Source organism: Bombina bombina, chromosome 1, assembly GCF_027579735.1.
Source record: "Bombina bombina isolate aBomBom1 chromosome 1, aBomBom1.pri, whole genome shotgun sequence".
In the NCBI taxonomy this organism is placed as follows: Eukaryota; Metazoa; Chordata; class Amphibia; order Anura; family Bombinatoridae; genus Bombina; species Bombina bombina.
In genome coordinates, this window is record NC_069499.1 from 442,662,694 (window position 1) to 442,686,071 (window position 23,378).

Sequence of the window (23,378 nt, forward strand, 5' to 3'; positions counted from 1 at the left end):
TATATAAATGTGTTGTTACTTGTAATAACATAATTACTTACAACAAAGATGAAGCTCTTCATCAGACCCATCTCCACAATCATTGTCGCCATCACATTTCCAAAAAGGTTGGATGCAGATGTGATTCTTGCATTCAAACATTGAAAGTGGACAATAGGTTCCATTTGGATAACGTGTTGCTAAAAAATATCATACATTGATGCTATAAGAAGAGAGTATCTAGCGAGTCTATTGGAATGCAAAGATTTATAAATACGAAACAGCTTAGGAAGTCCTCACCCCAATATATTAAAGTTTGCTGTACAAAAACATAGGCTCGACGCTTGTGCAATGATAAAAGATACATTTCACTAATAATGTCAATATGAATTCTGATGTATGGTGTGGACTTATTTGAGAGTAGGACTGTATGATATTTTGTCCTGATCTGAGTTATGATATATTCTGGTATATTGCTGACAGAGTGGCTTCAGGGCAAAGGATCTGATTTGTTTAAATTATTTTATGCATAAGGCAAGTAGGTTTTCAAGAGAGTCAAATAAATTAAGCTAACACTATTGCTCTTTGAGATATACTGTATATAATATATACATGTATATATATATATCAATCATATATACTTGAATATCAATCTATCTATCTATATATATATATATATATATATATATATATATATATATATTGATACAATAAGGATGGCTTTGACTCACTGGATTTTCAGTGTTTATTCACAAGCATGGCGTTTCAGGGGTCTTCCCCCTTCTTCAGTCAGACAGGATTCTGTCTGAATAAGGGGTGAAGACCCCGAAATGTCACGCTTGTGAACAAACACTTTTGAAAATCAAGTAAGTGCAAGCCATCCTTACTGTATCAATATCAATTTGCTTGCACTCTGGCGGATGAACTTGGAGTGTAAATAATTATAAAATAATTAATGAATTTTAAAAACTCTGCACCTTAAAGAACATTAGATTATATCCACTTAATCAATTTGTGGCACTCTAACAGTGAAATGCAATACAAGGTTCAAAATAGAAATATAATGCAGTCTTAAAAAATAGATTAACCATATGATAGCATAAGATCATATTGTCATGAATATAAACATAGATGTGTGCTTGTTGACAACTTAAAAAAAATAACATTGGCACAACTATGGAACTTTTTATGAGTTATTTTATAAATTAATATGGCAAAAAGTAGTAGCTTCCAAAAATATAGTATATTTCCTTGTGAACTAAATTTCCTGTACACTCCTATTGAAAACATTGATTAGCTTTAGGTTATAATAGATTTTCTACTCACGACAACTTATCTCATCTGAAAAATCAAGACAATCTGCAGTTCCATCACACCGAAATCGTTCAGCAACACAGTGACCACTGTTACACTGGAAATACCCTGGGTGGCAAGTCCTCATATCTAAACAAAAACATTTAGGATAAATAACTGATATACACAAGAAATGGTCTAGAAATGTACAGGCAATATAGCTACTACATAAATATTCTAATACCTAATTTTCAATAATACAAAAAGTTACATACCACAGTCTCTTTCGTCTGAATTGTCTTCACAGTCATTGTCATGATCACAGAGCCAGCGGCTTGGGATACACCGAAGATTGTCACATCGATATTCACTTTCTGTGCACTCACGAGGACCTAATGCAAAAAATTGTTGATTTGATATCATATATCCATAGATATACTGTACTAATGGAAACACGGTTTGCACTTGAATTCATCACATACATTAAAGGGACACTGAACCCAAAAAAAAATCTTTTGTGATTCAGATAGAGCATGACATTTTAAGCAACTTCCTAATTTACTCCTATTATCAAATTTTCTTCATTTTCTTGGTATCTTTATTTGAAATGCAAGAATGTAAGTTTAGATGCCGGCCCATTTTTGGTGAACAACCTGGGTTGTTCTTGCTGATTGGTGGATAAAATCATCCACCAATAATAAAGTGCTGTCCAGTGTCTGAACCAAAAAAAAGCTTACATGCCTTCTTTTTTTAAAATAAAAATAGCAAGAGAATGAAGAACAATTGATAATAGGAGTAAATTAGAAAGTTGCTTAAAATTGCATGCTCTATCTGAATCAAGACAGAAAAAAATGTGGGTTTAGTATCCCTTTAATTATTGGAGCTTTAAACTGACAATAAATTCAAAATAAACACATATATACACTGCTCCAAAAAATAAAGGGAACACTAAAATAACACATCCTAGATCTGAATGAATGAAATATTCTAATGAAATACTTTGTTCTTTACATAGTTGAATGTGCTGACAACAAAATCACACAAAAATAAAAGAAATGGAAATCAAATGTTTTAGCCCATGGAGTTCTGGATTTGGAGTCACACTCAAAATTAATGTGGAAAAACACACTACAGGCTGATCCAACTTTGATGTAATGTCCTTAAAACAAGTCAAAATGGGGCTCAGTAGCGTGTGTGGCCTCCACGTGCCTGTATGACCTCCCTACAATGCCTGTGCATGCTCCTGATGAGGTGGCGGATGGTCTCCTGAGGGATCTCCTCCCAGACCTGGACTAAAGCATCTGCCAACTCCTGGACAGTCTATGGTGCAACGTGACATTGGTGGATGGAGCGAGACATGATGTCCCAGATGTGCTCAATTGGATTCAGGTCTGGGGAACGGGCAAGCTAGTCCATAGCATCAATGCCTTCGTCTTGCAGGAACTGCTGACACACTCCAGCCACATGAGGTCTAGCATTGTCTTGCATTAGGAGGAACTCAGGGCCAACCGCACCAGCATATGGTCTCACAAGGGGTCTGAGGATCTCATCTCGGTACCTAATGGCAGTCAGGCTACCTCTGAGGAGCACATGGAGAACTGTGCGGCCCCCCAAAGAAATGCCACCCCACACCATTACTGACCCACTGCCAAACCGGTCATGCTGGAGGATGTTGCAGGCAGCAGAACGTTCTCCACGGCATCTCCAGACTCTGTCACGTCTGTCACATATGCTCAGTGTAAACCTGCTTTCATCTGTGAAGAGCACAGGGCGCCAGTGGCGAATTTGCCAATCTTGGTGTTCTCTGGCAAATGCCAAACGTCCTGCACGGTGTTGGGCTGTAAGCACAACCCCCACCTGTGGACGTCGGGCCCTCATACCACCCTCATGGAGTCTGTTTCTGATCGTTTGAGCAGACACATGCACATTTGTGGCCTGCTGGAGGTCATTTTGCAGGGCTCTGGCAGTGCTCCTCCTGTTCCTCCTTGCACAAAGGTGGAGGTAGCGGTCCTGCTGCTGGGTTGTTGCCCTCTTACGGCCTCCTCCACATCTCCTGATGTACTAGCCTGTCTCCTGGTAGCGCCTCCATGCTCTGGACACTACGCTGACAGACACAGCAAACCTTCTTGCCACAGCTCGCATTGATGTGCCATCCTGGATGAGCTGCTCTACCTGAGCCACTTGTGTGGGTTGTAGACTCCGTCTCATGCTACCACTAGAGTGAAAGCACCGCCAGCATTCAGAAGTGACCAAAACATCAGCCAGAAAGCATAGGAACTGAGAAGTGGTCTGTGGTCACCACCTGCAGAACCACTCCTTTATTGGGGGTGTCTTGCTAATTGCCTATAATTTCCACCTGTTGTCTATCCCATTTGCACAACAGCATGTGAAATTGATTGACACTCAGTGTTGCTTCCTAAGTGGACAGTTTGATTTCACAGAAGTGTGATTGACTTGGAGTTACATTGTGTTGTTTAAGTGTTCCCTTTATTCTTTTGAGCAGTGTAGTATTATATTATATGAATGAAAAACTTGTTTGTCCTGCAAAGTAAAAGTATGGCTATTGACACCTTTGACATTTGAGGCTACTACAACAATGCCTGGGTGTGACTAGGATCCCACAGAACTAATACTGATCTAACATTGTTATTCCTGGATCTTAAGCTGAACAAGCTCTATTTAGATTTGTTTGCAGCTAATACCTTTAGAACAACAGTGCTATTCAGAATGTAACATAGTAGCGCATAAAGGTGATAAGCACGTGAAATACAGACACATGATATTTGTGTTATGGAATAAGTAACAGCTGCACTTTGTCAGATGCTTGGCTTGCAAAATTCAATACTTATGGCAGCCATTTTGTTTGGAATTACTAGTAAATTATAGGTTGTGTTGATTTACTGCATTTATTTTTGAGCAAGCAACACAATGTTGTAGATTTACCAAGCAGCGGATGCTGCAATCTACCCCCAAAGTTTCCTGCTCATCCGAAACTTAAGTTAAGGAGCAGCAGTCATAAGACTGCTGCTCCTTAACATGTCCGCCATATCTTAGGTGGCGGACTGCAATCATCCCGATCCAATTTAATCGGGATGATTGACACCCAAATGTGCAGGGGGCAGCATTGCACAAGCATTAAACCATTTAGCGATATCAGGCGGACATGATTCGCTACAAAGAATCATGTCCGCCCGAAATATAATAAATGTACCCCAATATGTATACAACTTGACCCGTATGGGCACCTAGTGTCAGAAAATGCACTCACAAGAGCGTATTGCTTTATATCTTGCTGTGGGATCTAAAAATATAAAATATTGTATGTATGTTTGTTTTTTGTCAAATATTAAACTTGCCCAAATTATAATGGTTCGGGTAATGGCAATGAAAAACAGATACATGATTCCCAATGACTATTAAAAATAGATAACATTTAATACAGAATAAAAAATCTAGCAAGATTTTTTGCAAATTGTCATAATCTTAATGGGACAAGAAAGGTTTTTCTTTTCTTTTAGTATTCAGACAGAGTCTACAACTTAAAGGGATACTGAACCCAATTTTTTTTTTATTTCATGATTCAGATAGAGCATGCAATTTTATGCAACTTTCTAGTTTTCTTCTGTTATCTTTTTCTTCTTCGTTCTCTTGGTATCTTTATTTGAAAAAGCAGGAATGTAAGCATACGAGCCGGCACAGACACTTCCCTCCCGTCCCCTTCACTCTGCTTATGACCTCCTTCTCTCCTCATCACTTGTTACCTCTTCACATTCACATCTATAGAACTTCTCCAGATTGGCCCCTACGTTGTGGAACTCTTTCCCTTGCTCCACAAAACTCTTCAATTAGTTTCTAAAGTTTCAAGCGCTCCTTAAAGACTCTACTGTTTAGGTATGTATACAATGTACGCTAACCTTTTCTTACCTCAGTTCCTCTTCTCCTTTTTCATCCCCTGAACCCCCTTAGCATGTAAGCCTATGAGCCCAGCTGTTTTGTAAGCCTATGAGCCCAGCTGTTTTGTAAGCCTATGAGCGCAGCTGTTCTGTAGATCACCATCCTGAGAGCAAATTTACAACAGTGCAACTCTAGGCAGGGCCCTCTACCCATTTGTCTCCCATAAATGCAACCCTGCATATAGTATACCTTTGTTCATAGCGCTGCAGAATCTGTTGGCACTCTAAAAATAACTAATAACAATAATAGTAATGAAATTAGAAAAATAAAGGGGTTGTTCTATTGAAAGCATAAAATCTATATTATTTTTAAACAAATATCTTCTCGTACAGTGTTTTTTAACTTTTTCAAAAGTGTTAAATACATATTCAAGGTTGCACACCTGGAACACCTCTATTTTACTCCAGATGAGTATATGAGTAGTGAATGGAGCATACACGTTTATACCTGGTCCTGATTGGATCATTAGCAGAAGAACACATTTGACAATGTATTTAACCTCTTACAATGGTTAATTACACAGTAAAAAAAATAATTTGTTTAAACATAAAATGCTCTAATGAAATAAAGTGTTTCATTTTTACGCTAGAATGGTCCCTGAAAACTCAGCTAAAAATGAAATGTGACTTTAATGAAATAAAAGCTTCCAGTAAATCATACAGCTACTTGCAGGGGTTAATAAATACATAATAAAATAAGGGAATCTAGCTAAGAATAAAATGCTATAACAAAGTAGCCTGTTAATTGCGTTACTATAATTTTCCTTTAACTCACTGCAATTGCGTTCATCTGATTCGTCTCCACAATCCTCATCTCCATCACATTTCCATCGCAGAGGAATACAGCGATGATTCTCACAGCGAAAATCTCCCAATGGATCACAAGTTCTTTGCTCTGCAAATTCCAATCATGCACAGATAGGATTTACCAGGCTAGTAACTAACAATTATACAAATATTTTGTTAATCCTAAAATGATTTAATATTTGTTGGCACCTAGCCTACAGTGTATTAATGACATACCTTTTCCGAAAGGAAAGGCACCGAGTTTAGAGAAGAAGAAGAAAAAAATTGATTACATAGTGACAAAATAATTATATTTAATGTGTTTTTTGCAACAAGAAATGTTTGGCCATATCAGTCTGAGACCATATTATGGCCTAGATTACAAGTGGAGCCCAAAATTGCGCTTTCGCAAGCTCAATATTTGTGCTCCACTCGTAATACCTTGCATTCGCATTGCATTGAAGCTTTGCACTCACAAGAGTGCACTTCTATAGGCTCCAATGGTAGCCTCTTTCGGATGCCAATAGACACGGCACAGAGCATAGCGCAGCGAAGGGGGTAAGCCGCACAGCGTTGGCCAGCTTATTTAAAATATATATGTATATAAATATATACTTATATATTTATGTGTTTATATTTGTATAGACATATATTAACACACACATATATATATATATATATATATATATATATATATATATATATATATATATATATATATATATATATATTTCAAGTGGTAACACAATCCCCATAGACCATAATGTAAAGGTACTTTAGTGCCATTTTTTTTCTCCATTTTTTTTCTAACACCCCACATCCCCTCACTTTAACCCCTTATAACTGCTTCATGCAGTTATATATATATTTCTTTTAAAAAACACTTAAATATTTTATTTTTAAAAGTAACTATATTATTTATTATGGGGGCAATGGGGACATTATTTTAATGAGCCAGAGGTCTGACCTCTGGTTCATTTCACTAAGCACAAAGTGCTACCGCAAGCTTGCGGTAGCACTAACCAGCCACTCGTAATGGCTGGTTATTTAAAGTGTGCCCATAAATGGGCAAAATTTGCCTGTTTATGGGTGCACGTTAAATTAGCGCTCCACTTGTAATCTAGCCCTATGCAATTACCTATATGCAATTACCTATATGTTTAAATAGTCAACAATTTTAAAAACATTATTAAAAGCACTAATGGTATGTTTTATAATTTATATAATGTCAATGGAGTTTTATGATGCTGTATGAAGTGTGGTCACTGTTAATATGAGTTTTTTCAAATATAAAATTATATTAAAGGGGCGTGTACATGCAGAAACAAAATTCACTCCTGATTTTATGTCTGCACAATACAATGCAGCCTAAAACAGAGTTCACAGCATAGACTCAGGGGCTAATTCTATAAAGTTTGCAAGTCTCTAGACGTGGTTTTCTACACCAACACTCGCAGTGGCAGCCCTCATGGAATTCTACTAATAAAAGCGGCTGTCCCTGAGAGTGGCGAGATGTCTCCCATACAAATAATGAGAGCTTTCTGCTTGGTAAAGTTCACAATGGAGGGTGAAGTAAAAGACAGCGTTTTTTAAAACTTGAATATTACGCCTAATACAAATCATATTGCGCTGTTTAAAATGCACTGTACCTTAAATTTGCTGTACTTTTCATATGCATAGGTTTTCATTTCATAATAATTGTTTTGAGTATTTTGGTTAAAACTCAATACTATTTAACTAAATTAACTGGCGAGAAAAAACTGTGAGAACTGTAGTGTGAAAATGTTTATAGAATTACACTGGGATTCAGGGCCGGACTGGAAAATCAGACCGGCCCTGGAAATTTGTATAGACCGGCCCAGCCACACCCCCTCAGACCTAGCCCCACCCCCTCCAACCTAGCCACTCCCCTTCAACTCATATATATATATATATATATATATTATATAAATATAATATATAATTTTATATATATATATATATATATATATATATATATATATATATATATATATATATATATATATATATATAAACTAAAAGATGTGAATACTGCGCTATCCTGATGTTATATGAGAAAACATAAAAAACAGGCAGAAATAATTGTGAGTAACAATAAATGTATTTAAACAAATAATAATAAGTCCATAAGATAGTTGAACTCTGAAGATAGGCAGCTGAACTGAGTAATTGCGTGAAGGCTCCCACTATGCCCTCACTAGATGAAAATGTAGAAAGAGTCTTTTGTTCTGCGCCAGTCCTCTATAGAAGTATAATAATATTTACAGGGATGAACTCTCCTGTATTTCTAAACACTTACTTTAAAAAACCTCAATCGATATGAGGTAAGTAATCACCCTTCAGAAAGAACTCCTCATAGGCATCTGCAGTTCCTTTCAACTGGTTCGTTAAAGCAGCAGCCTGGAGATGAATCACAAAGTGCTGTATGCTGAGGCGGTATGTACGATCCTCACTGGAGAAGCTAATGGCTCATCATCAGGTCAACTTCAAAGAGAGAAACATGCCCTTGCTGTGTTCATAGCAGTGTGTGTCCACTTAACCCCTTAATGACCACAATGTACCCTGTATGTCACTGGTCGTTAAGGGTTTTTTCAGGACATAATAGCACAAGTCTAGCAAGAACACGGTATTAATTCCCTCCCTCCAGCAGGCTTTGTGGAATTGAGCAGTCTCAACGCTGGTGGCAAGATCACGCTATAAAACAATCAAGTCCCAAAAAAAGGCCAGCGACATACAGGGTACGTCGCTGGTCCTTAAGGGGTTAAATTAGAGAGATCTCCAGGCTGCTGCTTTAACGAACCAGTTGAAAGGAAATGCAGATGCCTATGGGGAGTTCTTTCTGAAGGGTGATTACTTACCTCATATCGATTGAGGTTTTTTAAAGTAAGTGTTTAGAAATAGGGGAGAGTTCATCCCTGTAAATATTATTATACTTCTATAGAGGACTGGCGCAGAACAAAAGACTCTTTCTACATATATATATATAAAATAGAAAATAAAAAAATTGTGAGATGATCTGAAGCAAAAATCCCACAAATATATTGGTGGCAGTAATATAGTAACACAGCCATAAAAAATTTTTTTCTCAGTAACCCTGTTTAAAATGTAACAAAGAAAAAAAAAATACTTTATTGTTCCACACCCATCTATAAAGTGCCCAGAGCAGCTGCCTCACTGCTAATATTTATTTTTCACTGCACAAACAAGATCCCATAAATGCACATGCCTAGAACCCATGTCTACCATTATGCCACCCCACTATGCATCATAGTTCATACATCCAGGTTTTTTTTTCAGTTTTACCCACCTATCAATGCAATACAAGCAGTTTTCCAGCGTTACTTACTCTGTCATGATCATCAATGCAGTGCAGAAGTTGACATCACACACACACATGGTAATAGTTCAGCAAATTTTTGCTTCTGTTTCTATTCTAATTCCCTCATACTACAAGCTATTCAGGAAGTTCCGGCGCGCAGCAGCCAGTGAGGGAAGCGCAGAAAACCTAAACCCCACCTCCTCAGCAGCCAGCTCCGCCGCCGGAGGATTCTGGGGATATATAGATTAGTTAGGCATGCTGGGCAGTACAGTTACCATACGGGGCCCCTTCCACAAACGGCTCTATGCAGGCTTTAAATTAACCTTAATCAAGGGGCAGCTGCTTTGGGCCCCACTCAGTGTGACGTAAACCGGCTCGGCCCACCCCCGCATTCCTCCCACCCTGGCCGCCCTCATCAATGTCAGTGACAGACTGAGCTGTAAGTGACAGACAGAGAAAGACACTCACAGACTCAGTCTGATTGGAATGTATTACCGCAAATAAATTAATCGCAAATATCGGCGTCACATAAAAATATTTACTAATTAATTGCTGCTCTCTACTGCAGCACCTGAGCCCAGCTCAGCTGAGTTGCCGGTCAGCAGCCCACTGGGATTTTTCCCGGTATCCCGGCTGCCCAATCCGGCCCTGCTGGGATTTAAGAGAAAATTTCATATACACCTATGGAACGCCCATTTTCAGCCCATTTTCTGAAAAAAACAACATTTACGCTTTGTATTTTTAAGTACAAAATTCTTGCTTTTCTTGCACATCCAGTGTATTTAAATTACAAATTACACTCACCTAGATTACAAGTTTTGCGCTATAGAAGGTGCAAAACGAACACAACAAAAGTTGCGTTATTTCACCCTCCATAGCACTGCCATTATGAGTTTTTGAAAAGCCGCCTTGTGCATGTGATATGGTTGAGTTAAGCTCCATACTGCACAAAATACAAGCGCTGTTTTGACCTGCTCGTGCACGCTTTCCCCATAGACATCAATGGGGAGAAAGTGTTAGAAAAAATCCTAACACCTGCGATCGCAGAATATATAGCTCCGTAACACAACTCCATTGAGGTCTATGGGGGAAAAAAAGTTAAGTTTACACCTAACACCCTAACATAAACCCCACGTCTAAACACCCCTAATCTGCTGCCCCCGACATCACCAATACCTACATAATGTTATTAACTCCTGATCTGCCACTCCCGACAGCGCCGCCACCAAAATACATTTATTTTCCCCTAATCTCCCGCTATCAATATAACCGTCACTATAATAACGTTATTAACCCCTATTACCCCGCACCCCAACATCGCCCACACTATAATAAAGATATTAACCCCTATTCCACCACTCCCTGACGTCGCCGCCACTAAATAAAGTTATTAACCCCTAAACCTCTGGCCTCCCACATCACTGCCGCTAAATAAACCTATTTACCCTAAACCATCAGCCCCCCACATCGCAAAACACTAAATTAAACTATTAACCCCTAAACCTAAGAACCCCCTAACTTTAAATTAAAATTACAAGATCCCTATCTTGAAATAAATAAAAACTTACCTGTGTTATTAAAAAACCTAAGTTTAAACTATAAATTAAACTAACATTACTATTATACTAGAATTAAAATAACTATCAATTAAATAAATTAAATTACAAATTAAAAAAAAATAACACTACTAAAAAAATTAAATCTACAATTACAAAAAATAAAAAAATACTAAAGTACAAAAAATAACAAACATTGAATTACGAAAAATAACAAACGAAATTATCCAAAATAAAAACAATTACACCTAATCTAATTGCCCTATCAAAATAAAAAGCTCCCCCCCAAAATAAAAAAAACCCTAGCCTACAATAAACTACTAATAGCTCTTAAATAGGCCTTTTGTAGGGCATTGCCCTAAAGAAATCAGCTCTTTTTCCTGTAAAAAAATACAAAGACCCCTCCAACAGTAAAACCCACCACCCAACCAACCGCCCAAAATAAAAAAACCTAACTCTAAAAAAAACCTAAGCTACCTATTGCCCTGAAAAGGGCATTTGTATGGCCATTGCCCTTAAAAGGGCATTCATCTCTTTTTCATTGCGCTTAAAAGAGCATTTAGCTCTGTTAAGAAAGCCCAAAACCCTAATCTAAAAAATACCCACCCAAAAAAAGTTTAAAAAAACCTAACACTAATCCCGGATGATGCACTTACAGTTTTTGAAGTCCAGACATCCATCCTCATCCAGGCATAGAGAAGTCTTCATCCAGGCGGCGAGGTCTTCATCCATCCAAGTGGCGTCTTCTAGCTTCATCCAGGCGGCATCTTCTATCTTTAACCCGGCGGCGCAGAGCGGCTCCCTCCTGAAGACATCTGGCACGGAGCATCCTCTTCATACGGTCGCCGCCGTATACTGAATCTTCAATGCAAGGAAGCCTTTTCAAAATGGCATCCCGTGCATTCCTATTGGCTGATTTAAATAGCCAATAGAATTTCAATAGCTCTCATCCTATTGGCTGATTTGAACAGCCAATAGGATTTCAGTAGCTCTCATCCTATTGGCTGATTTGAATTTCCAATTGATAGTTATTTTAATTCTAGTATAATAGTAATGTTAGTTTAATCTATAGTTTAAACTTAGTTTTTTTTTTAATTTCACAGGTAAGTTTTTATTTATTTTAAGATAGGGATCTTGTAATTTTAATTTAAAGTTAGGGGGTTGTTAGGTTTACAGGTTAATAGTTTAATTACATTTTCGCGATGTGGGCGGCTGGCGGTTTAAGGGTAATAGGTTTATTTAGTTGTAGTGATGTGGGAGGCCAGAGGATTAGTGGTTAATAACTTTATTTAGTGGTGCGATGTCGGGGAGCGGCGGAATAGGGGTTAATAAATTTTATTAGTGGTAGCAATGTCAGGAGCGGCAGATTAGGGGTTAATAACTTTAAAATAGTGTTTGCGATGCGGGAGGGCCTCAGTTTAGGGGTTAATAGGTAGTTTGTAACAGTTTAGTTATGAATTTTATGTAACAGTTTTGTTGAGAAAAACTCTTAACTACTGCTCTCAGACGGATCATGTCGAGTGCGGGACTGACATTGCGTTACAGGCTAAAAGGCTTGCGGTACAGTGCTGTTTTAACACTGAAATGGCCATTTTTTCAGTGTTAAAACACAAACGCAAAACTCGTAATCTAGGTGATTGTGAATAGTTAATAAGATTTATTTCTGTGCAATTTAAATACAAATTTTAAGTTTTTGATAAAATACGATTTTTGGTGAACAATTATGTTCCGATTTTTGATGCACCGTAACAATACAATTTTTCCCTGCATATTTTTGTGTGAATGTGAAAAGTATTCATTTTTGTGATTTTTATATTATGATTTTCATTGTGCACTTTTGTAAAGTGTGCATCTCCTTCCCATATTAAAATGCTGTATAGTGAGACACACTGTTTTCATGGTAAAATGGGGCTTTATATTATTCTACCAGGTTTCACCAGCCAAGAGGCCTTTTTAGATTTGGGCCCTCAGTGGAAAATATGGTGCACAAACCAAATTATCTACGTGCAAAATACTTCTTCATTTTTCAATGCCATATGAGAAAATCCTACTCTTCTGTTGACTTCCCTATTATGGGCTAGATTACGAGTGGCACGCTAACTACTGCGCACCAGTGATAAGGGGTTTATCACGGATCTTTGTACATGTCAGAGGTAGTATTACATGTTGCATGTGTATCACATGTTGAATGTAAACACGTTTGCTTGAGCACAGTTAAATTTAACACGCGTCAGGATATTGCTCTGGTTAACTGTTACAAGAGACAAAAAAAGTTGCACAAAACACATCAAAATGATATGTAAAAGTACAGTTACACTCACAATAACACTATTTAATCAAAATGACACTACCTGTAGGAGCAACACAACAGTCCTGGATCCTTTGCTCTCCTACAATTATATATCTTACCATAGGAAATATATAAGCTCTATTGGGTTCCAGTACTATGCTCATGACAACTAAATCTGTATGGTTTCTCAAAACATCCCCCTCTTATTTAGTCAGAGCACTTTTATAATGTCTGGATTTCCTCAAAGCACCTACAGTTAAATATCTGGAAAAACTACTTACCCACCTTCTGTTACATATTCCAGAGCAGCTATCTCACAATGGAAGACTCTGTAATCTCTATAACTATCAACCCAAGTCCAGTGTATAGGGGGTTACGATCTTATTTTCCTTCACTCCCCATGTCTAAGCTTTTACAAAATGCTTCAACTCTCATATACTTAACTTATCTATTTTTAGCAGTCTTCTCAACACCCTCTTCTTCCTACTCCAATATTATTAATACCTCTTCTAGTCATTCTTCTAATTTACCAATCTACATCTACCATGCCTCTTTGACATCCTATAAGCTTTCAATATACACAGATACACATATAACACAGATACACATATAACTATGGGCCAGAATATTAGTGACACATAACTTTTAACTAAGGCGGGTTAGCGTGCGTATTACAAGTTGAAAGTAAATTGTTTGTTCGCAAGCAAAACCTGATTTGCACGCAACTTCAGGACTTCGGATATCGCAACCGCTTTTACTTCTCCCTATAGACTTCAATGGAGTCTGCATAAAAAATAAAAACACCTAACACTTATCGATCGTGTGCTAACATAACACCTCATAAGATCTTCAGCTCTAAACCCAAAAGGCTTCAGTTGCGCTAACCCTAAAATTTGTGCTTGCGCACACTTGTTTACTTTCAACTTGTAATACGCATGCAGTTATCACAGTTGCAATATTGCTTATCACGACCCGTGGTAGCTTTAAATCTAGCCCTATATTTCCCCACTTGTCTCCTGATACTTCTCAAACTGTATTGTTTGATCACCACCGACTTATGTCTAATCTTTTACATTATTATCTCCTCTTCCACCCATATACAAGACTACCACTACCTCACAACATCCAGACTGTCTCTAACACTTCATAACTTCAAGAGCTCTCAAAAAACTAACCTATTAATATAAGTTTACCCTCTATACCCACAGACAAATAAAGAAAATGTCATGGATTAGCCTTACTTCTTCTGTCTAAATCAATGCTAAATGCCTAGCTTGTTCTTAATCTCTTTAGCAAAGGTCTTCCTCGTGTATAAAATTGTATTGTAAAATTTCTATTAATATTTGATTGTATTTGTTGTGAATGTGATATATTGTATAGCTCTTGCTCATACACTCAGCACAGCAGACAATATCAGTACTTTACAAATAAACCATTACACTTTTCAGGAGGAGTTTGTTGTTTCTTGTTGTTTTCACTATAATGAAAATAACTTTAAACTATGCATCTGTAACTCACCACAGCCTTGTTCATCAGAGTTATCTCTGCAATCATCATAGCCATTGCACACTGCCCAGAGAGGAACACAGCGATAATTTGTCCTGCAATCAAATTCGGTGTGGTTGTCACAGCGATAGGCAGGTCCCACTAATCAAAAAACAAAGATTAGGTTACTTTGTAGTCCCATATAAAGTAAATAATTTGTAGGTTGTACTTTTAGTATCCATAGATTTCTTACACTTCAAAGAAGAAATAACATAATACTCAGTCTTGGAAATCTGGTTCAAGTGATATCTAATAATGTAATGTAATTTAACTGCATGGTCAGATACTAGTGTATGCAGGTTATTGCATAAATAAATAATTAGTAATTTGTCACATTGATTAATTAATCTGTCTTTTGTTTTGGTTGGGTATTCTTACTGCATTCCTGGATGGGTTCATCTGAATGATCTCCACAGTCATCGTCTACATCACATTTCCAGCTTTGTGGAATGCAGCGGCCATTGTTGCATTTAAATTGCCCAGGATTACATGTTCTAGTGGAACAGTGTGAGCTCTCCTCATCAGAGTTGTCTCCACAGTCATTGTCTCCATCACACTGCCACGCCTCTGGTATACAGCGCTTGTTTGCACACTGCCACTGATGTGTTTCGCACTGATGGTTGGCTGTACAAACAAAACGATTTTGATTTAGTCATAAATGCCTAATAATATATACTTAGTTCTTAAATGATGTTTGAACTCTTTGTTAACAGAGAATAAAAGCAGCTAGAAAAAGATAAATGTATGCATTAAATGCAGTGATTTTTCTATTGTACATCAAACTATGATGACATTATACCCATAACTAAATCTATAACTCATATTGGAAAAAATAATTATGGCATAGAGCTTTGTAAAACCATTTTTTATATTGTGATAAAAATAGCATAATAACATTTTTCTTGCTGATTTTTAGGGATACATTTGAAAGAATAAAACTCAACAAAGAGAAGTGATTACTAAACTAACCACAAAGAACTGAGTCCTCATCAGACTGATCTGGGCAATCAGGATGTGTGTTACATAAGAAATGTGAACTTGTGCAGTTTCCATCATTACACTGGAATTGCCCAACTCTGCAGTATCGATGCGGACAAGTAGAAGGTTCATCTGAGCCATCTCTACAATCTCTTTGTCCATCACACTTCCACCAAATAGGAATACATCTGTAACACAAAACACTTGCTTACAACAACTGGAAACTGAGGCTTTATACATTTTTAAGATTTATAGCGTGTTATACAAGAGAACTGAATAAATAAGATTATTAGCATATGGTTTCTTCACTGATCATTGTATTAAAAGAAATGGCTAGTAACATTCTAATATGTTAAAAGGACAGTTAAGTCAAAATTGCATTTTCAGGATTCAGAAAGAGCATGCAATTTTAAACAACATTCCAATTTACTTTTATTATCCCATTTGCTTTGTTCTCTTTGAATTCTTTGTTAAAGAGACGCTCCAGCCAAAATTGGAATTCACATGGATGCATTTCAGTTTTGAAAAATAATCATGTTTGCAATATACATCTATTAGCAAAAATGCTTCTTGTAAAGGCTATAGCTGCTAGAGAACCGAAGCTGCTTGTACCATCTGTTATTGACTCAATTTGTTTAAATTTGACTTTACTGCCCCTTTTATAAGGTGTAAATGCGTATCAAGGTGCTAGAAAACATAACACATATCAATATTTCAGCTACCATAAAATGATCACCACACCTTATAAGGAAACTAAAACATTTGAAATGCTGTCTAGAAATATTACATTTGTTTAATATTTATTAATATCAAATCCAATAAAGAAACACAAAATTTAAAAAGAAAATTAAAGCATAAAAAGTTTAAAAGAACAAGAAAGTCAAAATGAAGCTTTCATGTTAAAGGAATAGAAAGGTGAAATTTGAAATGTGCATTAATACATTTCAGATTTAAATAGAAGCACGAATGCCAAAGAAAAAACAGTAATAACTTTTACTGGAAGCATTTTGCTAATGGAAGTATAGCTAAATAATAAGTATATTTAAAACTAAAATGCACCCATGCACATTTCATGATTAGGGGAATTTAAAAAAAATGCCCAGCGGTACAGAGCCAGATTGCAATGTGCCCTCTGCCTGCTGTTCTGCCCTCCAGAGGGCTCTTTTGAATTTTGTGCACCTTGTCTGTCAACACATCAAAGATTCGTAAAGTCCACATTTTTAGTTCAGCTTTTTCCTGGGATCACAAAAGTATGACACACATCCTTATTTCTTCTTATTTTTTCTATGGATCACTAAACCTAGTGCAAATGGCTACATGTGACCCATGGGCAACCAGTTTGCCATCCCTGCTGTAAGTAACAATAGATTGTCAAAAACCTGTTCAATCCATAGAAAGCAGAAAGCCAACATCTGACATCACTAACATCTTAATATTTTCAGGCTATGAATTATATGATCAACTTTCTCAAGTCTAATAGTTTTCTAAGCAAATGGAGCCATATATAAATGTATTTCTACAATGTGTGCCTTTGGTTTAAATTATTTCTTGTACAAATCTGTAATAGAAATTAATCATGTAATTAAAACCTTTAAGTATGTGAACTCACCTTTCACTATCAGAACATAAAAACTGAGTACTGGAGCATGTTGGGAGGCAGCGCACAACACTTCCAAACTGCATAGCCAAGAAGTTGTCTGGACACTCACAGGAATATCCTTGACCCCCTTCCTTGATGAGGCACAGATGAGAGCAGCCACCATTATTTCTTCCACAAGGATTGTTTACTAAAAATTGAAAGGAAAAACCTTTACTTTCCACATGAAAACCTGAATGTCATTCGTTTCTCAGGCACAACCCATTTACCATATGATATGTTTATTGTTTGTTGAACCTCATAACCAAGGAAAGAATAAATTAGCCCACTTAGAAGACTCTGTTTTTAGCAGTGTATTGCAAGACTCAGCAACATGAAAAGATCAGCCAATAGGATTTTTTAAACCTTAATCTAAGGGACACTATCTTGGATGACGTCACTTTAAGGTACCTTCATTCAGCAAGAAGACGTTGAATGAAGAGGATGCTCCGTGCCGGATGTCTTGAAGATGGAGCCGCTCCGCGCCGGATGGATGAAGATAGAAGATGCCGTCTGGATGAAGACTTCTGACAGTCTGGAGGATCACTTCTGCCCGTCTGGAGGACCACTTCTGCCGGCTTCCTTGAGGACATCTTGCCGCTTGGATTAAGACTTCTTCCGGTAAGTGGATCTTCGGGGGTTAGTGTTAGGATTTTTTAGGTGTATTAGGTGGGTTTTATTTTTAGGTTAGGGCTTTGGGCAACAATAGAGCTAAATGCGCTTTTAAGGGCAATGCCCATCCAAATGCACTTTTCTTGGCAATGGGGAGCTTAGTTTTTTTTAGTTAGGGTTTTATTTGGGGGGTTGGTTATGTGGGTGATGGGTTTTACTGTTGGGGGGTTATTTGTATTTCTTTTTCAGGTAAAAGAGCTGATTTCTTTGGGGCAATGCCCCGCAAAAGGCCCTTTTAAGGGCTATTGATAGTTTCGTTTAGGCTAGGGGGTTTTTTTATTTTGGGGGGGGGGCTTTTTATTTTGATAGGGCTCTTAGATTAGCTGTAATTAGTTTAAATATCTTGTAATTTGTTTTTTGTTTTCTGTAATTTAGTGGGGTTTTTTTTTGTAATTTAGCTAATTGTATTTAATTTATTTAATTGTATTTAATTTAGGTAAATTATTTAATTGTAGTGTAGTGTTAGGTGTTATTGTAACTTAGGTTAGGTTTTATTTTACAGGTAAATTTGTATTTATTTTAGCTAGGTAGTTAGTAAATAGTTAATAACTATATAGTAACTATTCTACCTAGTTAAAATAAATACAAACTTGCCTGTGAAATAAAAATAAACCCTAAGCTAGATACAATGTAACTATTAGTTATATTGTAGCTAGTTTAGGGTTTATTTTATAGGTAAGTATTTAGTTTTAAATAATAATAATTTAGGTAATGATAGGAATTGTATTAAGATTTATTTAAATTATATTTAAGTTAGAGGGTGTTAGGGTTAGGGTTAGACTTAGGTTTAGGGGTTAATAAATTTAGAATAGTGGCGGTGACGTTGGGGACAGCAGATTAGAGGTTAATAAATGTAGGTAGGTGGCAGCAATGTTAGGGGCGGCAGATTAGGGGTTAATAAATATAATGTAGGTGTCAGCGATGTTGGGGGCAGCAGATTAGGGGTTAATAAGTATAATGTAGATGGCGGTGATGTCCAGAGCGGCAGATTAGGGGTTAATAAGTATAATGTAGGTGTCGGCGATGTAGGGGGCGGCAGATTAGGGGTTAATAAGTGTAAGATTTGGGGTATTTAGACTCGGGGTTCATGTTAGGGTGTTAGGTGTAAACATAAAATGTGTTTCCCCATAGGAATCAATGGGGTTGCGTTACTGAGTTTTACGCTGCTTTTTTGCAGGTGTTAGACATTTTCTCAGCCGGCTCTCCCCATTGATGTCTATGGGGAAATCATGCACGAGCATGTATAACCAGCTCACCGCTCACTTAAGCAGCGCTGGTATTGGAGTGCAGTGTGGAGCTCAATTTTGCTCTACGCTCACTTCTTGCCTGTTAACGCCGGGTTGATAAAAACCAGTAATACCAGCGCTGCATGTAAGTGAGCGGTGAGAATAAACTGCAAGTTTGCACCGCACCCTTCATAACGCAAAACTCGTAATCTGGCTGATTATTACTTAAAGGACCATTAAATACAATAGAATTGTGAAATCCACAAATACACAATAAAAAGGCAATGCAATAGCACTTACTATGATTCATCAGTAGACTTTTGTCAAGGAAATTTCAAAGAATACTGCCCACTGTATCATGTGACAGCCATCAGCCAATTACAGACTCATATACACTGTGAACTTTTGCACATGCTCAGTAGGAGCTGGTGCCTCAGAAAGTGTGCATATAAAAAGACTAAGCACAAATTGATAAAAGAAGTGAATTGAACATTTTTTTAAACTACATGGTCTATCTAAATCATGATTTTGATTTTGACTTTAGTGGTACAAGCAGCTCTGACAATTTAGTTTATAACAATACAACTAAAAGCAAAATGGCCTAAGACAAATACATATGGCCAGAAGGATGTAAATATTCTTGTAAAGTAATCTCTTACTACCAAGTACCTTAATATTGCTTTACATTTCTAGAAAATACACAATTAATATTTGCATTATTGGTTACATTATTTCAAGGTGATGTCGGTCAGATGTGATTTAAACTGCACTTTATAATTATAATTATAAAGCACAAAAGTATTGGTTGAAATATTTTGAAAAGAAACAATGAGGGTGATCATTTAAGGAAGTTTATTCACAGACAACTAAATAAACAAGAAAGAATATATAACAGGATAATGTCCCTTTAAGTCCTAACTAATGCAAACTGGTAGCTAAAGAGTATGTGATGTAAAATACCTGACACTATGCTTTAAGTTAGTTGGATTGACCCGGTTGATCTCAAGTTATTTGTAAGTTTATTATTTGTGGATTGCTCAAAAATTATTTATCAGGCAACAACCCACTACCACTTATCAGGCATGGAAGGGGACAGGCTAGTTAAAACTAGCCTGAAAAGATCTTCTCAAAATCACCTTTATTATTTTACATGGGTCAGCTCACAAACTATGTTTCAGGCCTATACACAGCATTGAGGACTAGATTACAAGTGGAGCGTAAAATATCACTTTCGCAAAAGCGATATTTGTGCTCCACTTAGTAATACCAGCAATCACAAATGTGCGATGGTATTACAAGTTAGGTGCAATGCGAACACGATGGTCAGAAAATGTAAATATATATGTACAGGTAGTCCTCAGTTTACGCCGGGGTTAGGTTCCAGAAGGTATGGTTGTAAATCGAAACAGTTGTAAATTGAAACCCAGTTTATAATGTAAGCCAATGGGAAGTGAGGAAGTTAGGTTCCAGGCCCCTCTCAAAATTGGCATAAGTAACACCTAATACATTATTTTTAAAGCTTTGAAATTAAGACTTTAAATGCTAAACAGCATTATAAACCTAATAAAATAATCACACAACACAGAATATATAATTAAACTAAGTTAAATTAACAAAAAACATTTGCTAAACAGCATTATAAACCTAATACAATAATCACACAACACAGACTTTACTTGCATTTTTCTGCAAACAGTTCTTTCTATGCATTCCAATCTGGCCTGATTTATAGACAGGAAGATCTTGTTCCTTTGCAAGCTGCTCGATAGCTCAAGTCTGGGTAAACTGATTAATTTCAGCTTGCTTGGCTTGCATATCTTTGCTGCAACACAAGCGGACAGATCCACCTACTAGCTATTTTAATCAATGCACTGCTTCTCAATGCTTTTCAATAGCAGTCACATGACTGAAAAAAAGTTGTTATTCTGAAACGGTGCAATTTGAACCGTTGTAAACCGAGGACCACCTGTATATGCTTATATAAATATATATTTATGTGTTAATATGTGTATATAATCATATACATATATATTTAAAGATGACACACAGTTCCCTATAGACCGGAATGTAAAGGCACTTTTCGTGCAGTTTTTTTTTTTTTTTTTTTAAATGCTGCATTTTTTTTTATAAAAAGCTACAATATGCTTTATTTTGGGGGCAATTGGGGGATATTTTTAAAATTAACCAGAATTGTTGGAGTACTAATAGCTACAGCGAGCTTGGAGTAGCAATAACCAGCCCCTTGTAATGGTTATTTATCACGCGCCATAAACGGGCGAATTCGCCCATTTACAGACATGTGATAAATTGCCGCTCCACTTGCAATCTACTTCTTAATCATGTAGACATTTGTGAATTGCTGACTTTTTTAAAAAAAAAAACAACTTGGGAGATGCAAGTCACATGTATTGGACGACTTTAAAACCAACTTGCATTTAGTCGCCATTTGAGCCAACATAGCCAGACTCAGGTCACAAACAGTACCTACAAGCACCAATAGACTTTTATGTATAGACTGGTAATTCAGGGAAACGTACAAATTTTGAGCTGCTTACCAATAGGTTGTCTGTAAGGATGGTACACATGAATATCATAAGGTCTGTGTGTGGTATTTACTAGCATAGTCCTTCCTGAACCATTGTACTTGTTCCCTTTTTCAACAGTCCCTGTGTTCCAGTCAGTCCAGTAAATGGTATCCTCAAAAATAGTTATTGCAAAAGGGTGAGGTAGAGTACCGTCAAATACAGCATGGCGATGCCTTCCGTCTAAGTCTGAATATCTGAAAAAAACAATGTCAGAGAAGTATTACTGAGACAAACCCCTACCAAAGAAATCTACACTCCATTACTATACCCAGCTAATAAAGAATAACACAAAGCCAACAGCTCTTTTAAGTTAAAAATACTGTTAATTTCTAAACATATCTCAAATGACAAAAGGTGTAATCATCATATTAAGACAGAAATGTATAATATTGGATCTATTGATACATAACCTATTGAAAGAAAGTAAAAAGTACACTGAGCTGGAGCATTTCTATTAAAACAACATTATTGGCAAATATAATTAACCAACTGCATATTTCTAGAACACATTTTATTGTTTTAACTATTATAAGAACAACAGCCTATCAAAATAAATACAGCAGCAGATAAATTAAAATATATATAAACTTTAAGATAAAAAAATATAAGACAACGTAAAAAAACTTTATTCTTAATACAAAAACAAAGCAATGTTTTATCAGACCTGATGGAGGAACAAATTAGAAAATAGAGAAAAACCAATGGCAAAAAAAGCCGTTCAGGCGAAACATGTTAGGGGCATTAAGGCACTGGTGAGGAGTCCTAGGAGCTTCTGTGTTTTTAGTTTTTCTTAGGATACCTTTAGTGTATGGAATTTATTAATTCATTAAGCTATGAACTCGGACCGTATGTAAACTGCATATGCAATTACCCTCAGTATTTGCTGTATTTACGCTACTGGGGATACTTGCTATTGAATGGGCTATGACATCCAACGCATCACACAGCAGATCTAATTAATCATCATATTAGCACATTGGTGCTGCTCCCTTTGTATCATTTTATTACAAGATCTGTTTTATTACTAGCTTTGTTGCACTAGGAGGCGCCCTCTCTTTTTGTGATCCTTTTCATAGATTCCAGATCTAATTAATGCTGCAGTATATAAGGTCCAATAATATTAAGGCATTATACACTATAATTATTTAGTGGATCAGTGTGTTGCGGGTGAGTGTCCGATAGCCGCTGAAACTTAACCGCAGCTGACTATATTCCTCTTAGGTTTATACTCTGATTACATACTACCTAAGAGACAGTATTAACCATATTATAGGGTGTGAACGTACACACACTCCTAAACACATGAGTAAGATATTCACTCTGGAGCTGTGATTTATATATTAAAGGGACAGTCAAGTCCAAAAAAACTTTCATGTTTTAAATAGGGCATGCAATTTTAAACAACTTCCCAATTTACTTTTATCACCAATTTTACTTTGTTCTCTTGGTATTCTTAGTTGAAAGCTAAAACTAGGAGGTTCATATGCTAATTTCTTAGACCTTGAAGACTGCCTCTAATCTGAATACATTTTGACCACT

At 36.7% G+C, this 23,378-nt stretch overlaps 1 protein-coding gene across 1 annotated transcript in view; it reads right to left on the minus strand.

Annotated features, from left to right (window-relative positions):
• Positions 1 to 23,378, minus strand: part of LRP2 (LDL receptor related protein 2) — a 337,404-nt gene that overhangs the window by 50,088 nt on the left and 263,938 nt on the right. The window contains exons 53-61 of the mRNA XM_053698401.1: positions 21,810 to 22,033; positions 17,330 to 17,507; positions 15,712 to 15,908; positions 15,121 to 15,366; positions 14,716 to 14,844; positions 6,001 to 6,120; positions 1,548 to 1,664; positions 1,306 to 1,422; positions 42 to 179 (exon numbers count right to left, since the gene is read on the minus strand). Coding sequence (XP_053554376.1) covers positions 42 to 179; positions 1,306 to 1,422; positions 1,548 to 1,664; positions 6,001 to 6,120; positions 14,716 to 14,844; positions 15,121 to 15,366; positions 15,712 to 15,908; positions 17,330 to 17,507; positions 21,810 to 22,033 — 1,466 coding nt within the window. The remainder of the gene's footprint in view (positions 1 to 41; positions 180 to 1,305; positions 1,423 to 1,547; positions 1,665 to 6,000; positions 6,121 to 14,715; positions 14,845 to 15,120; positions 15,367 to 15,711; positions 15,909 to 17,329; positions 17,508 to 21,809; positions 22,034 to 23,378) is intronic.